Below are 15,890 nucleotides of genomic sequence, written 5' to 3' on the forward strand. Positions count from 1 at the left end.
GCGTTTAAGAACCAAATCACTCTCACTTATTCAGCCTCACCATTTGACACCCTTGATACTTGAAAAACAGCACTGCTGGGCTCCTTCAATCTACTGACCTGGATTAGTAGCCATCTCATGTAAGTAAGTCAAATATTACAGGTTGTATTCGAAGTAATGCAAACAAAAGTCAATTCATGTAATGAATTTCTGTCATCTCTTGTTTAAGCCCCCTGAACAGCGTGTCAGGGCTCAGGGGACCTCCACTTTTATAAGCTGCTTTCCCCCAATTTTTACCCATTCCAACTCCCAATCAAGACGGCACCACATTGAAGACCTTTCCTGAGGGTGTAGTGGGAAGGAGAGGGCAGGAAATCCCCAATACAAAAGCATTTGTCTGTTTGAGTAACTTTGGATACAAACCTATGTAGTCTTATCCACTATACCTTGTAATAATCAAACTTTCCATCACTGTTCACTTCCACCAATTCGGTGATTGCATTAATTTCATCAAGGGTCATTTTTTCACCTCTCTGCAATAAATAAATAAATGTCAGTTTAAGTTGTAAAGCAATGAAGTTCTTATGCCTCCCCGCAAACAGCAATGACTTATTAAAGTTTAAGCCCTGTGGTTTATTTGAATTGTTAAAAGTATCAGTCCTAACTACCCTTTGAGGTACTTACAGTTGTAAGAAGTTTATGCAGCTCACTATGTAAAATACAGCCCTCATTATTTACATCTATTTTTGCAAATGCTTTGAGCAGCTCTGTTTTCCTAACAGGTTCTTCTTGTTTTAAGATGAAGCAAAAATCATCAAAATTCAGTGTGGTGGTTTGCAGCGTCCAGTATTTATTAACTGTCTTCTGAGATGGATTTCTTCCAGCTTGCTGAAGTACTACAAAATAAACGGGGTGGGGGTGGGAAGCATTCTGTGACACTGACAAGACTGTGTATATATCATTTTCTTACAACACTCTGTAAGTAAATACTACTGCAAATTACTCTTTTCCACTCCTGTAACCCCACTGTGCATTAAAGGCCCACCAGTGCAATTCCAGGAGGTATTTAACAGCTAGTATAGTATTTGTGCAATCTTTCCTGACATAGCAGGTGCTGGTGCAAGAACAATGTGACTACCAGGGCTGGTCCAAGACATTTTGGCACCCGAGAGTGAACTACCAAATGACCACTAGCAGGGGAAAAAGGAATGAATGAAGATCTACAACAGGAACAAGAGGGTAATAAATATATATATTGGGAACAAGGGTGGGAGACCAGCAGTGCCTCCGATTTGCCAAAGGCTGCTGTAGAGGCTGGGGGGGGGCTGCCAAGGAGGCAGCGCACCCAGCCTTCAAGGATGTTCTGCAGCTGTTGCTGATATTATGCTTAAGAGCTTGCAACTGCCTAGCAGAATTTTCAGCTTCTTTTCCTTTTTAATAGCAAACCCCAATGATGAGTCACAAACTACTTTTGAATTCTGCCTATACTGTATTCCAAACTAGTTTGGCCGAAAGGCTTTTGTTCAAAAAGTGAAGTCTAAAGGCCTGTTGGGCATTTGAATCTAGTTGCACGGGTTGCTGAATTGTGGTAATTGCCTGCAAGGTACATTTTGCTATGTGGGTGGGTTTAGCTTCTTGGGAGGCAATTTGGCATCCCTCTTCAAGATGGTATTCATTTTCTTATTTTTATTTTTATTTAAAAAACACTTTAAAACTCCAACTCTCTTGAAATATATTGTGAAATTCTGCTGGTTGGTATATTATTTATACTTACTGGGAACTCAGTACTTTCTGTGAACTGCTAACTAGTCTCCTCAGACTATTTTTATAAGAAGTTCTTTTCTTGTACTCTTTAAATGTACCCGATAAAAAGACTTGGACTCTGATAAGTGTCTACAGAGACATTTTAGCTCAGGACATTACACTGCATTTCATAAAATAAGTACAACTCATATAAACAAGAGTTTGAAGAACTAGGTTGTAGATTACAAAGCAGAATCTGTGTTATTAATCAAACACCATATAACCATTGCCATTCTGGTGATTTCATTCCTAGCCAGAACTGAACTCTAAGCCTTGACATAAACCTGTCATAGCTGCCAAGTTATCCCTTTTTTACAGGGATTTTCCCTTATGCTGAATAGGCTTCCTCGCGAGAAAAGCGAAAACTTGGCAGCTATGAAACCTGTAATGGGCTAAAACATGTTTGTTTGTTTTTTCTAAAGATCCAGACATCTCTTTAAGAATATGGAAAGCTTGAACTCTCCGTTGTCTTTCCTAAACTGACCTTGAAATGCACATGGCCAAACACATGCCCTGTTCCCAAGTGACATATGGACAGAGATGAAAGAAATAGCATAGAAAATAGTGAGTGAGCATTTGTTCACACCATTCATATTTAAAATCCAGATTATCTGATGCTAACACAGATTTACAAACAGTGATTTGCTAGACTGATATTAGTGTCACACCATGTAAGGCTACTGTATAAGAACTTTGACTCTGAAACCATCAGAGTACAGTATTGTGTAAAAATGTAGAAGGTGGGATGTAAAGTACAATGATCCTTTGATGTATATTGATGCCAATATATAACTAATTAATAGCAGCAACTGCAAAGAAAGGATATTACAACAGGATGCAGAGTTTATCAAACTTTTTATACTTTTGTTCTCTTCTAAACATACACTACCGTCTATGTAACATTCCAATGCACCACCAATAATCTGTTCTGTGGGTGAATTTTTGCACAGAATCATGCCTTTACTGCCCATTCTGTCTCCCGTGTCATTTAGTTTCTATAGGAAACCATTGGGAGCTGTCATCTGGGGATTTGGAACATGGTGTCATAAGTATGCTGATGACACATGGCTTCATTTCTCCATTCCATCGGAATCAGGAACGGCTGCAAAAGTGTTGGACGGGTATCTGGAGGTAGTGATGAACTGGATGGGGGCCAGAAAACTGAGGTCGTATCCTCAGAAGATAGAAGTGCTGTAGATGGGTAGTTCCCATGTCTGGTCATTAAGTGTACATCCCGTTCAGAGCAGCGTTTTGCTACCCTTGAATATGAGGTTTGCAGTATTCCAACTTATCACTGGTTAATGGAGTCTCAAATAGCTTCTGCGTCTAGGAGTGCTTATCCCCAGATTAGGCTGGTTCATCAGCTACACCTGCTCCTGGACTGGGACAGCTTGGTCTCAGCTGTCCATGCTAGAGTGACCTGCTGCTGGGACCACTGTAATGTGCTCTATGTGCAGCTGTCCTTGAAGATGGTCCAGAAGCTGCATCTAGTGCAGAATGTGACTGCTAGGTAGATAAATGGGCCAGTCCAATGGGACCCCAGTTCTGAAAGGACTGCACTGACTACCATGGAGTTACTGGGCTCAATTCAAGGCATTAGTACTACTATATAAAGTGCTAAAAGGCTTCAGACCCAAGTACTGAAAAGAGCACCTTCCCCAATAGCAACCATATCAGACTATGATTGGCAAGTGAGGCCTCACCACTGGGAACTACCTGGTTAGCACTGAGCTGTCGCAGGGCCTTTTCATTGGTGGTCCCTCGGTTGTGTAATGCCCTGCCTAGTAAGGTGTGCCTGTCTCTATGATTTTTAATTTGAAAACCTTCCAAGCCCCACATTGAGCAAAAGATTCCTGCATTGCAGAGGGTTGAACAAGACAACCCCCATGGTCCCTTCCAACTCTACAATTCTATGACTCTATATCCTGCTGGACTGATTTTTTAAATAAAAAAACCCACTGATGCCTTGGTTTAAAATTAATTTGCAACTTTTCCCATGAATAATAAAATTATACTGATTTATATAGCATAGTTATTAATCTATACATGCAGAATGAGTGGGGTTGTGCCCTTTCTGTGTATCCATCAAAAACAATATGCAAAGTGGCTATTATTTTTGCCACTCAGTGGAAATAAACTTACTTCTCACCTTTCGTAGGAAGAAGAGAGTTAGGTACAGATACTATTTTGAACAGGGATGTGGGTGGCGCTGTGGGTTAAACCACAGTGCCTAGCCGATTAGAAGGTCAGCGGTTCGAATCCCGATGGGGTGAGCTCCCGTTGCTTGGTCCTAGCTCCTGCCAACCTAGCAGTTCGAAAGCACCTCAAAGTGCAAGTAGATAAATAGGTACCGCTACAACAGAAAGGTAAACGGCGTTTCCGTGTGCTGTTCTGGTTTGCCAAAAGTGCTGGCCACATGACCTGGAAGCTGTACGCTGGCTCGCTCAGCCAATAATGCGAGATGAGCGCCGCAACCCCAGAGTCGGTCACGACTGGACCTAATGGTCAGGGGTCCCTTTACCTTTACCTTACTATTTTGAACACAGTAAGATGCTTGGCCTGATTTCCTTTCCTTGGGCCCCCCTAGCGTATCCCCCCTAGTGTGCAGCAAGGGTAGGACACCTGGGGTTCTCCCTGACGCACTTCAGTGAGTGTCCACCCAACAGTGGTTTGATTATAGAGAAATATGGCACATAAATCGTATCAAGGTTTCTTAGATCCATTAAAACAGTTAACATGTGCAAGATATGATAAGCACTCAAATATATTACCCACTGCTGGAATTCATGATTTCTCCCAACTTAAAAAAATACACTCACCCAAACACAGTTGTTCTTTTGATTTAATGTTTTCCAAGCTGCTTTTGAAGACAGCTAAATAGGCTGCTCTGCAGTTCTTATAAAATGTCTCCTCTTCATAATTCTGGGATCTTTTTGCTTGAGAACTTTCCTGGGATGGGGTCTGATCACTGAAGAGGGATGCATTGCTCTCCTGACTGCCAGCCATCCTGTGAATAATGCAAACATATCTAGAGCCTATTTCTTTTATTTGCATATTTCAGTATCACATCACCATCTGTCCATCCCTCTCAGGCGGGAGGGAGTGTTTACTGGACTTTGCTGTGAGCTTCTGCTTCTGCAAAAATGGGAATAGTCTGCAAATATGTTTTGACGTATATGTTTGCATTTCTTTTTAGAATATTTATATACCATTTGATAGCCATCATTTTCAAAGCCGTTCGCAATAATAAAATAAGATTTGCAGGTGTCTCATATTGCCCTCACAATGATAGACCCAGCATACCATGTACTGTCTAATCTACTAAATGATATTGTATGGCTCCTTGTTTTGTTTCTATCAAAAGCTGTGGCGATGAAGGGTGGTCTGTGGAGTGGAGTTGTTTTTCAAAGGCTCCTTTCCCCAGTCCCCGATGTTTTCCTGCAGCCGCTACAGCTGCTGCAAATTTTGCAGAAAGTATCATTGGCTCCCAACTCTTAGAAATGGGTGTTCTCTACCCAGCTCTCTTGCTGGAGTGGTGGTGGCTAAAGGAGGTCCTGGGGAGCAGCTATTTTAGAAAACCCAGAGTTCCTCTGAAACAGCTGGAAAATTCTCATTATTACATAAAAGTTTACACATTACACTGTAGCACAATATAGATGCAGTGGAGAATGAGGCATGAAGGTGGGATTATTACGGCAGGACATCCCATAATGACTAAGACTTGCTCTGCAACAAAGAATTTTTTACCTTATTTTTTAAAAATCCATCTCATGCCTGGCATGAGTGTGTATTAGGTGCAGGAAAAACACCCAAAATTCTTGTACTTGCAAGCTCTCTGAGTTGTGTGCATCTGTTACCTCACATCAGAATCAGATTTTGGCATACCACTGAAAATGCCATTTCCCCAGTATCTACCAATGTGCGTTGAAAGATGAATCCTGCATGTGGCTGGCAGGTGCACTTGACCAGCTGCCCACGGGCGAGCAGCCAACATGTGCTGGATTGCCATGTGAACAGGCTTCTCATTCTATTGAAATGGATTTGATTAAACACAAATCCTGGCTTTGATGAAATGTATGGGAATTTCTGTCCCTAGCACAGGCAACATTTCCACCTTAAGTTGATCTAAAACTGATGGTTATAAGGTAGCGGTTTCCAAACCTTTGACCTTCAAGGTACCATTTCCACAGCAACTCATCTGTCAAACAAGACCTAAACATCCACCATGAAGCTCCCTGCATTCCAAGTGATTCTTGGGCATGTTCTAGGGTAAGCTCAGCTAACACAATGCACTAGTTTACCTTACCATTGCCCCATGCACTGTACCCTAAACACACTCAACACTTGCCTGTGGCTCTTTGTTGCAGGGAAATATCTATTCTAGGAAGCTTGTTCACCACTGCCATTTTTTTCACCAAGGAAACCAGATTAACCTCAAAGGAAGCTCAAGGATTCTCCCAAGCATGATCTGAAAATCCAAGGTTTAAATATTAAGGTGTGCAACAGCAGAAGTGTGAACATCTCAAGAGGGAATGGGTAGAAACTACTTCATTAACCTTTACATTCAAGATTCTAACAGGTCAGCTTCTCCAGGTCAGCTGTGTAACTGAATAAAGGACAATCAGACTGGAACACAGTGAGAAAGTTTAGGTAGACCAGAAGAAATCTGGTAGGTTAATCAGGATTCAGGTGAGATAGGAGGCTCACCATAAAAGAGCAACAGAATAAAATATATGATGCTACCATATGCTGAGTCAGGCCGATGGGCCATCTAGTTCAGGTACCTGTTTTATTTCCTCCATGTGACTTATAGCATCTTTGTGGGGGGATTATTTAGATTAGAAAAATTGTGATTTCAGAAGCAGGGAAAATGTAGCACCTGATTCTATGTACAACTGACTGAGTGATTAGGCTGCAATTTTATGCATGCTTATATGAAAGTAATGTCCACTGAAATTAATAGTACTACTTTCTTACAAGTAAATGGGTTATAGGCATGAGGGTGACAGTCTGATTGTCTTTGGGGCAGTTTATTTCAAAAGGGCCAAGTGGATTTAAATGCAAGTGTTCTGACTTAATGGGTTTGTGAATTGGCCAGCCCATCACATGCAGTAGTTGCCTGGATGAAAAACCTAATAGCGCAACAAAAGGAAATTGTATAGAATAAAAGGACCACATAAATGCATTTTCTTTTTAAATAATTGATATAATTCTGCACAGCCTTTCCTCACGTATGGTTAGTAAATGTCAATAGTAATTTTCTTCTATAACAAAGGTGATGAGGGTTTTTAGAAGGCCATCACAGAGGGGCATTAAATCGTGTGCTACTGTTGGTCTAACAGCCTGCAACATTATTTTATCCAGTGCTGACTTCTGAAAATATATTCCACTATAATAAATTGAATATTTCAAGTTCAATAACAAGACAACAACATAGGTAGGGTCCCCTTCAGGACTCATTGGAGCCTTACTCAGGAGGCCTAAATCACTCGCACCTTCTTGAGTTATATAGGCCTTTTACACTTGGGAAAGAAAGATAATAATCGCTTATCATGGATGAAGTACCCTATTTATAATGCACAGACCGCCTTGCCTGACAGTTTCATATTACAGTGGCATAAGAAGGACCCAACAGGGACACAGTCCAGTTACTGCAAACGGGTGTCACTATAATAATTAAGCACCAGTGTTAGCACACACAAAGGAAAGCGAGTTCTAGCCAATGAGGGAAAAGAGAATAAATGTTAATTTTCCAGTAACCAGTTTTATCAAATATGAACACTTGTTTATGCTCCTCAGTTCTCTCATTACTTAGCCATTTCTTATTTGGGCAGCTGTGCAGCACAGAGATGTTTCCAATATGTTACTCAACGTACAGCATGCAAGAGTTATTTAATAGAGGGAAGCTCTCTTGCTAAGGTTATTAAAATATAAACTTCACTGATAGTGCACTACAGAAATATAGACTACTAGGGAACAATTTTGTAGCATCTACTGTTGGTGGCTGTAGACAATCTGACTGAATTTTCAAATTCTAATTTCTGTTATTCAACATAGAATAGATGGCATTAAAATCTCACACCTACATTTCCCCCCATTATTTATTTAAAATAACTGCCCTTTCCAATTGTACTTCTGTGCCAGTGCAGCCAGACTGGAACACACCATACACTTCCAGAAGCCAGCCTCAATTTAAATTGAATGTACTTGGGAGTTAGAGCATGTCCAAATGAGATTCTTACTGGGAACTGAATGTACTAGATGCAGCATGTCCAGTTCCAACAAAGGAAGACTTTGCCAGTCCCCACACCTGTCCACACTTGTGGCAGTACAGTAACAGGCAATGTTTTTTTTACACAAAGGAATACTGTACAACACCTTCCACATACTGCTATGTCCTTTTCTCAAACACTGCTTACTAAGTGCCTACTTCCAAACAGAGTAAACATTCAATAAATGCTTATATTTGTAAATAAGTTCAATTAAAATACTTGGGATTGAAGTATACTGCCAAAAATATTCACTCTGAATGACCATTTCCTAGACCCCAAAGTCAAAATCAATGACCAGGAGCAAGATGCTAAATAGCCCTCAGTGCACACAGAGGAGAAGACTGGGTGATGTGATGAACAGAAGAACAAGGTAATAGGCATAATGGCTGTATCCTAATTTTAATACATTAAATTTTATGGGTAAATGCTGCCAAAATTTGCTTGCATTATTGTGGAAAACTGGCTGCCTAAGAAGAACTCTCCCAAACTTACTGAAGGAAGAAGAGTTTTCCCTGCTAACACAACTCATTTGTGTGATACTATATTACAGAAGTCCTGAAGAGAAACAGTGTTTGGATTATTCTCAGCAGTACTGTATACTCCCTCTGCAAAAACCATGGGTGTAGCCAGGATATTGTTGGGGGCAGGCAGGCTTTTTGTTGGGTAGGGCAGAACCTCAGTTTGCAATGTATTTTTATTGATTTGGGGGGCAGCTGTCCGTCCGTCCCCGTCCCCCGGCTAGACCCATGTGAAGCCATATTCTTTCAAAAGGCCCTTACAAACCAATCCATGTTTACTCAGAAGTAAGCCCCATAATTCTATGGGATTTATTTCCAGATAAGTAAGCACACAACTGCAGTCAAAATTACCTGTGGAGATGTTAAAAATCTGCGTAGACTCAATGCAACTAAGGTGGAAGTGGGATCAAGCCTTCGATCCCTGCCTCCAGTGTACAAGTTATACATGCATGACTGCACAAGTTTCATGTACACAGGAAGTCAACACATAGGACACTAGGGGTGGGGAAGGCTTAAATCAGACAAGACACTGTCAACTGCACAGACAATTCCTTATTCTACCATGCAGACCAGCCCCTAAATCAGTGCGCGCAGTTGACAAGTAATGCGTGGTTTGGGAGGATGACATACTGAATCATCTGATTCAAGGATTGTAAGCAAATTGTAACCCTAGAGTAAGGCACATCTAGTTACCACTTCTCTACAGTTTCCTTGCCATGCACAGGAAGTAAATACGCCTGATCAAAACCTGTAACCAACCCCCAATGAACCAGCTCCTACCATAATAAAAGATGTTGCAACATTTTTGGTACTTTTTTTGGGGGGGGGTCATGAGAAGCACCTTGAGATCTTGTGATGAGGGGCGGTACATAAATGTTATTAATTTAATTAATTAATAATCACCAGTGCTACTTTTTTAATAGAAAAAGATGTGCTGGAGCTCACCAGAAACACTTCCCTTCTTCTTCTCTTAGGATAGCAATGGCGCTCACCTGAGAGGCGCCGGAACTGATTTCCTGTGAGTTCCCTCTTGGGGGGGGGAGCCCTGATAATGACGACGACGACGACAACAGGTCTTTAAACTTTGCCAGATGGAGCTCCAAAACCTAATGTCGAAGTCAGAGCTTGGGCTGTGATCTGCAATAAGTGCATCTAGGCACCAGCAGAAAAAGGCTTTTCCTCACCTCTACAGAGGGATAGCTTCCCAGCCACCACCACCCAAAAAAAAAATTACCTGAGAACACAAGAAAATGCACGCACTCCCATTTAACCCCCCCCCCCCCAAACCGGCAAACTACTCGACCGTGACACGATTCAGAAACGAAGAGAACGACGCCTCTTCTTTATTTGGATCTTAAATCCGAATTCCGTGACTGGGAGACACTTCGCTTTTGCAAGTCCTCGACAAGCTTGTGAGAACAGCCGTTATAACCGTCGTGATAATGAGAGGGGCGGAGGTTGCTGTGGGGGGGGGGGCGGAGAGAGAGAGAGAGAGAAAATATAAAGGACGATGAGACGAGAAGCAAAAGAGAAGAAGATCCGACCTGGCCTTGGGCGATTCTGTGGCCCTGCCTCCTTCGTTGCCGTCGCTAAGTAACCCGCGTCCGCCTTTTGTCAGGCCGGGCAGAGACCCCGAGCTTCCAGGGTCCGCCGCCTTCTTCCCCGCAGACTGGCCGTGTTTCTACCCGGAGCGCTTTGAGAGCTGCACGGCGGGAATCTCAGTTTCAGCGTCGAGGGCGGGGAGGCGAATAAAGTCGTCGGGCGCCGCCGGACATGCCGTGAGTTGCGGACCCAGCGGGGCAAAGGGTAGCTGGATAGACGGGCAGGACCTGGTGGGCCCACAGGGCATTTCATCCCCCCCCCAACACACACCCCTTCCTTATGAGTATTTCATTTCAGCTGGAGAGAGCTCTATGTAGGTTTTTTGTATACCTGTTTAGGGAAGTTTTAAATGTTTGGTGTTTTGTCCATTATTATTATTATTATTATTCTGTTGGGAGCTGCCCAGAGTGGGCGGGGTATAAATAATACATTATTATTATTATTATTATTATTATTATTATTATTATTATTATTATTTTATATTATATTACTTCAGGCTGAGGTCTTCCTTGCACTGGTCTTCGTCTACTACTCCAACAAGTTCTCGACGCAATGGGAGTACATTAGTAGTGCTTCGGTTTCTTTTGTGTTGCTTCTCCAATTAGGCTACCATACACTGAGCACATCAAAAGCAGGACAGAAATATAAGCGGGAACTGTTGTGGTGTGAAAAGCTGTGTGAGTTCAGCTGCTGGTTGTTTATGACGGGGTACGCATGGGTTGGGAATGACACAGTGTGAGTGCTGCCCCCACAAACTGCCATCTCATTGTGAATTCTCAATAAAAAGGATCCATGGAAGGGAACCATAGGAAGAAACAGGAATGGCAGATGTGCGTCTGAGCCAGAGTCAGCCCCCGTCATAAGGCAGGGTGAAGCCACTGCCTCAGGTGGCAGAACCCCCCCCCCCGGTGCCCCATCGCCACCATTGGTGCCGATTGGGGGGGGGGAATCACGGCCATTTCGCCCCGCATTGGCGAGATCTTGCCCAGAGTCAGCGCCAATGGTGGTGCCACTTCTCTGTCAGTGTCAGATGTGACAAAGCTTGCAGCAGAGCAGGTGGCGATGGCAGGAGCAGGTAGGTGGTGTGGGAGTGGCAGCAGTGGCAGGGCAAGGCGGCACTTCTCATTTCGCCTTAAGTGGTGAAACAGGATGCCGCGCCCCTGCTCTGAGCATATGTAGAGTGTTTTCTGCTTACCAATACAAAGCTTAGTCAGACCCATTTTAAGTATGTTTGCTCAGTTGAAAATCCCACTAAGGACACAGTCCTGATCTCATTTTCCTGGGAGTTAGCCCCATTGAATACAGTCTGACTTACTTCAGACTAGATGTGGTTAGGATTGCACTTTGAGTTTAATGAGACTTATCCTTAAGTGGGTTTAGGTCTGCAGCATTGCCCAAGACATTAAACACAAGTGTTTGAATATACAGAATTTTAAAAGTATGTAGTAAAAATCCTGCTGTTCCGTCCTTTTTCCAAGTACACCCCCCACACTTTATATTTTATTGCATACTAGTGTTCATTGAAGCTGTACCTAAATGTGTTTCTCTTACAGTTTATTTATTATTGATTTATTATTGATACATGTAGCACCAGGTGTTCTATATAGAGCTAGAAAGGTCTCTGTTCTGACAAGCTTATAGCCAGACAGAACAATTCAGGGAGCCTTTGGCGCAATGGGTCAGTGCATCTGGCTGTTAACCAGAAGGTTGGTGGTCCGGGCCCACCCAGGGACAGCTGTGGGCAGGATTCCTGCATTGCAGGGGGTTGGACTAGATGACCCCGAGGGTCCCTTCCGACTTTACAATTCTATGTTTCTAACTGGGCAGATACACTTGTGCATATCTTGTGTGAGGTAGGCTACATCCTAACTGTTCCTGATTATGGGGTTTGGGGTGGCAGTGCTTCCATTGTCTCCAATGAATCAGAATAAGGCAGCTGCGTATGTTCTTCTGAAACAGGCCACCTTAAGATGATAGGAATTGGTGGAGGGGTCAATAGATGTCTAAGGCATGCTATCTTTGAGTACAATCGTGGAAATGACTGCTGATAGAAGAGTTGGTCATAACCTCTTCAGGTTATAGCATAGGCTTCAGGTTATAGCATGCTGACTATCTCCAAAGGGGGGTGGGGTTTATTGGTGTTGGCAAGAAAAATAATGGGCCTGGCTTCCCTCAAGTCCTACAATAGTGCAGTCCCAAATCTAAAGTAGCATATCACAGTTACAGAAGTTACTCACAGTGTTGCTGTGAGTAATGAATAAGATATCGCAGAGCACACTCCTAATCAATCCCCTGATGCTGATGGCTGGAAGGAGTTAGGACCATAGCTTCGTGTCTCTCTGCTGGCCTCTACCAGTGCTGCCAGTGCAGAAGATCTCTGCCATGGTGGAGACCAGGGCTGGCTTAAGCATATCCGGCACCATGTTGCAAAGAGCCCTCCGGCACCCCCCCCCAGCAACTCCAAAACAAGGGAGGGGGCGGTGGAAAATGTCCTCTGCCTCCCCCACCGCCCCGAACCCTGGGGTGGTGACGGCAATCAAGCAGGAAAGCGTGCTGGTGGACATGTTCTCTGGTGTCGGGACGCCCCGAGAAGGCTGTGCGCCGCCTTTCGCCAGGAAGCAGGAGGAGGACAACGACCGGGAGGAGGGCCGTCTTTAGCAGAAGCAGAGGCTTGGGAGGGAAGCTGCGCACAGCTTCCATCCTCAGCCTCTGCGGGGATCACTCCTCCTGTGCATGCTTGGGAAGGAAGCTGCACACCCGCCAGCCATATAGTTGGCAGGGTGCAGCTGGCGGGCGTGCAGGGAAAGGGGAGGCTGCTGGCAAAGCTGCGCAGCTTTCCCACTTGCTAGGGCGCCCTGAGAGGCCGGTGCCCTGACGCAACGAACCACTAAGACCAATGGGAAAGATGGCTCTGGTGGAGACCCCAGTTGCACCCAGGCAGGTGGATAGTGTTAAGCCTCAAAATGAGGCATTACATGGCCAAGCAGCAAATCCAAAGCCCCGTGGAACGGGGTCCCTCAGCTACATGAGCCTGCAACTAGCATACTGACAAAGGGAAAAAATACCCTCCACCTTTGTTCCTGATTGGTGTGTGCCAAGATTGCAGGACTAAGGATCAAGTGGTGGATATTGCACCCCACTCTTCTTTGAGCCCACTTAGGATTGCTCTGCCACTCATTGGTTACTTCCTTTAACAACATTGACAAATAGTGAGCATTACCAACAATAACTTATGAATGGATAGATGGGATGGAAGGAAGAAGACATTTCCCCAAAGGGTCCATCCGCCATACCGTTCCATGGAACTGCTAAATACGGTAGAAGGATTTAGCTGTTGCTCTTCCTGGACTCCTAAACATAGCTGCCAAGTTTTCCCTTTTCTCGCAAGGAAGCCTATTCAGCATAAGGGAAAATCCCTTAAAAAGGGGGATAACTTGGCAGCTATGCTCCTAAGTTAAACTAACTTTGTATGCAGTCCTGTACATATACTGTGCTTATTTAGGAATACATCTCATTGAACTCAATAGGACTGATTCATGCCTAGATATGCATAGGACTGCATTGTTAGTCTCTATCCAAACCAGAGTCAATGATGACTAGAATTCACATTTTCATGCATTTCCTTTGTTCAGCTATGGCAGTCTAGTTTGAATGACAGGCTAGTCCATCTTAAATAGAATTTATTTTCTGATACTGAAATAATATGAGGTATAAACAATGATGTGAAATAAATGCAACAAATGCTTCTAATGCGACTTTTTTCATAGTGGAGCCTTGAATTTCCCACCCTTTAAATTGGCAATAGTGCTCCTACCTGCCTCTGTTACTGTTAGTGCATTGGGGAGGTAAGCATTTATGTTGGGCACAGTGGTGGATGGTGCCTGTTTGGACTTGTAGGGTGGAAGGCAAGGAGGCCACCAGTAGGTGGAGCCAGAGCTAATGGCAGGTAAAAGGGGACCCCTGACCATTAGGTCCAGTCGTGACCGACTCTGGGGTTGCGGCGCCTACCAATTCTAGTTTTGTCCCAATCCTCCTTGCTGAGTTCCTGCTGCTTTGCCCCTCCCTCGTTGTTTTGCTGCTGTGCAAAGTCGCTGTTTTACTTGCAGGTTGTCCAAACCAAGCTTGTTTCCCAGACAAACCCTGAGCCATAGGACAAATTTTGATTATAGCTTAAAATTTTGATTATAGTTAATCTGCAGAGAGCTAAACCATGAGCCCACATGCTAAACCAAACCATGGTTTAGCCCAGCATGGCACAGCAGTAAAATGGCTGTAATCTCCTCTCCAGGAGCCCATGCATTGTGTGATGTCCAAACCAGGCCTATAACTACTACCAGCCAAAGTCACTGGAAGATTTTAAATAGCATAGTGCTTGACCATTCTGCCACTTTTTTTTGTCAAGTCTTTTTTTCCCAGGTTGCTATAATTTAATGTGATTTTCATGTAGTTTTTCATTTATCCTAATCATAAAGCTACCTTGAGTCCAGATTCAGTTGTACTTTGGCTTCCAGCTTCCTCTGAAGTCCGTCATAAAAACTTCCATCATAGCATGCCTTAGTATAGCATGCAAATACATGGTCCCCTAGAGCACCTTTGCAGAGTGAATGTATTAGCGTATAAAATGTTTCTCTGCTGCCACTGGGGTGGAAGATGTAATGGAGTCTACATTCCTTAAGCAATATGAGGCACTATATTTAAAAAGAAACATGATGTTAAGAATTTTTGTCAAACTGTTTCAGCTTTGACTGTCCCTTGGCAAGAATGTGGATGGCTTTTTAATATAAAAAATGTAAATCTTGCACAGTATAGTTAGTCTGCTTCTTAAGACAAAAATGTTTTTCAGTGATCTATTTTCAACATAAGATGTTAAACTGGAACTAGCGTAGTACAGTCATGTTTCACATATGCGTTTAAACTTTCTTTCTATGGTTCACCTTGAAGAATGACAAGGTTACAAAAATGCTTTGAGTGAAATCATTTTAGACTGTGGCCCTGCCGGAATGCCAAGCCATTTATGCTTGCAGAATCTGTGTTTTTGTTAAACCTTATGAGCATTTTTAGCATTGAGATCTTGGTTACTAAATCAAAATGCCCTATTCCTAATATGGTGCCTGTGCCTTTCTATTCTGAAATGAAATGTTTCTGCAAACCTTGTTTAATCTAAAATAATCTTCTGAAGCTTTTATTGGATGATTTTAAGGGTTTTTAGTTGCTTTATATAAAAAGGCCTTTAACTGTTGTTTAAGATTTAAGAATGTACTTTAAAAGTTGGAGTTGTCTCTGGGAAAAAATAGTCTTAATTTATGTTGACCTTTCCTTCCTTTGAGTATTTAGTCTGCATTCAATAAAATTTTGATGACTGCTCTTTAGAAGACAGCTGTACGATGTAAAGTATTATAAATATTCAGCTTTCCATTCCTAGTGTTGCCATTAACAGCTGGGCATCCAGTTCAGCAGAACAGATTTTACAGAGAAAGCTTGGCGTGTTCCTGAATCAGTATAGTGAAGAACACGAGAAAATAGTTTCGTATGGTTTAGGGACCTGTAAAGACATAGAGCATCTGTTCCCTAGTTAAGTCAAAGTCTAGTAGCATTGAATCATGTTAAGAGCTAAAATGATGAGAAGAACTACTTTTTTCACCTTGAATGTACTGGTGGTTAAGTGCCTAGTACATTATTTCTGTGAACAGCAAAATAATTGCAACACCTACACAGA

The 15,890-nt window shown here is 42.9% G+C and overlaps 2 protein-coding genes across 10 annotated transcripts in view; one reads left to right on the top strand and one right to left on the bottom strand.

Moving 5' to 3' along the window:
* Positions 1-10,375, bottom strand: part of EFCAB7 (EF-hand calcium binding domain 7) — a 60,058-nt gene extending 49,683 nt beyond the window's left edge. For 2 of the 9 annotated variants that reach the window (XR_015951025.1, XM_088673951.1), the window contains exons 1-3: positions 4,602-4,851; positions 664-875; positions 426-512 (exon numbers count right to left, since the gene is read on the bottom strand). Coding sequence is in view for 8 of the 9 variants with exons in the window: in XM_088673951.1 (XP_088530077.1) it covers positions 426-512; positions 664-875; positions 4,602-4,836 (534 nt within the window). In the remaining variant the exon portion in view is untranslated. Of the gene's footprint in view, positions 1-425; positions 513-663; positions 876-4,601; positions 4,852-6,130; positions 6,251-9,517 lie in introns of those variants that run through there. The other 7 variants (XM_060276847.2, XM_035121579.3, XM_035121577.3 and 4 more) reach the window with 7 other exon arrangements.
* The window catches only part of ITGB3BP (integrin subunit beta 3 binding protein), a 36,607-nt gene continuing 27,700 nt past the window's right edge, over positions 6,984-15,890 (top strand). The window contains exon 1 of the mRNA XM_088673957.1: positions 6,984-8,424. Coding sequence (XP_088530083.1) covers positions 8,345-8,424 — 80 coding nt within the window. The 5' untranslated portion in view covers positions 6,984-8,344. The remainder of the gene's footprint in view (positions 8,425-15,890) is intronic.

This window comes from Zootoca vivipara, chromosome 7 (assembly GCF_965207765.1).
Source record: "Zootoca vivipara chromosome 7, rZooViv2.hap1.1, whole genome shotgun sequence".
In the NCBI taxonomy this organism is placed as follows: domain Eukaryota; kingdom Metazoa; phylum Chordata; class Lepidosauria; order Squamata; family Lacertidae; genus Zootoca; species Zootoca vivipara.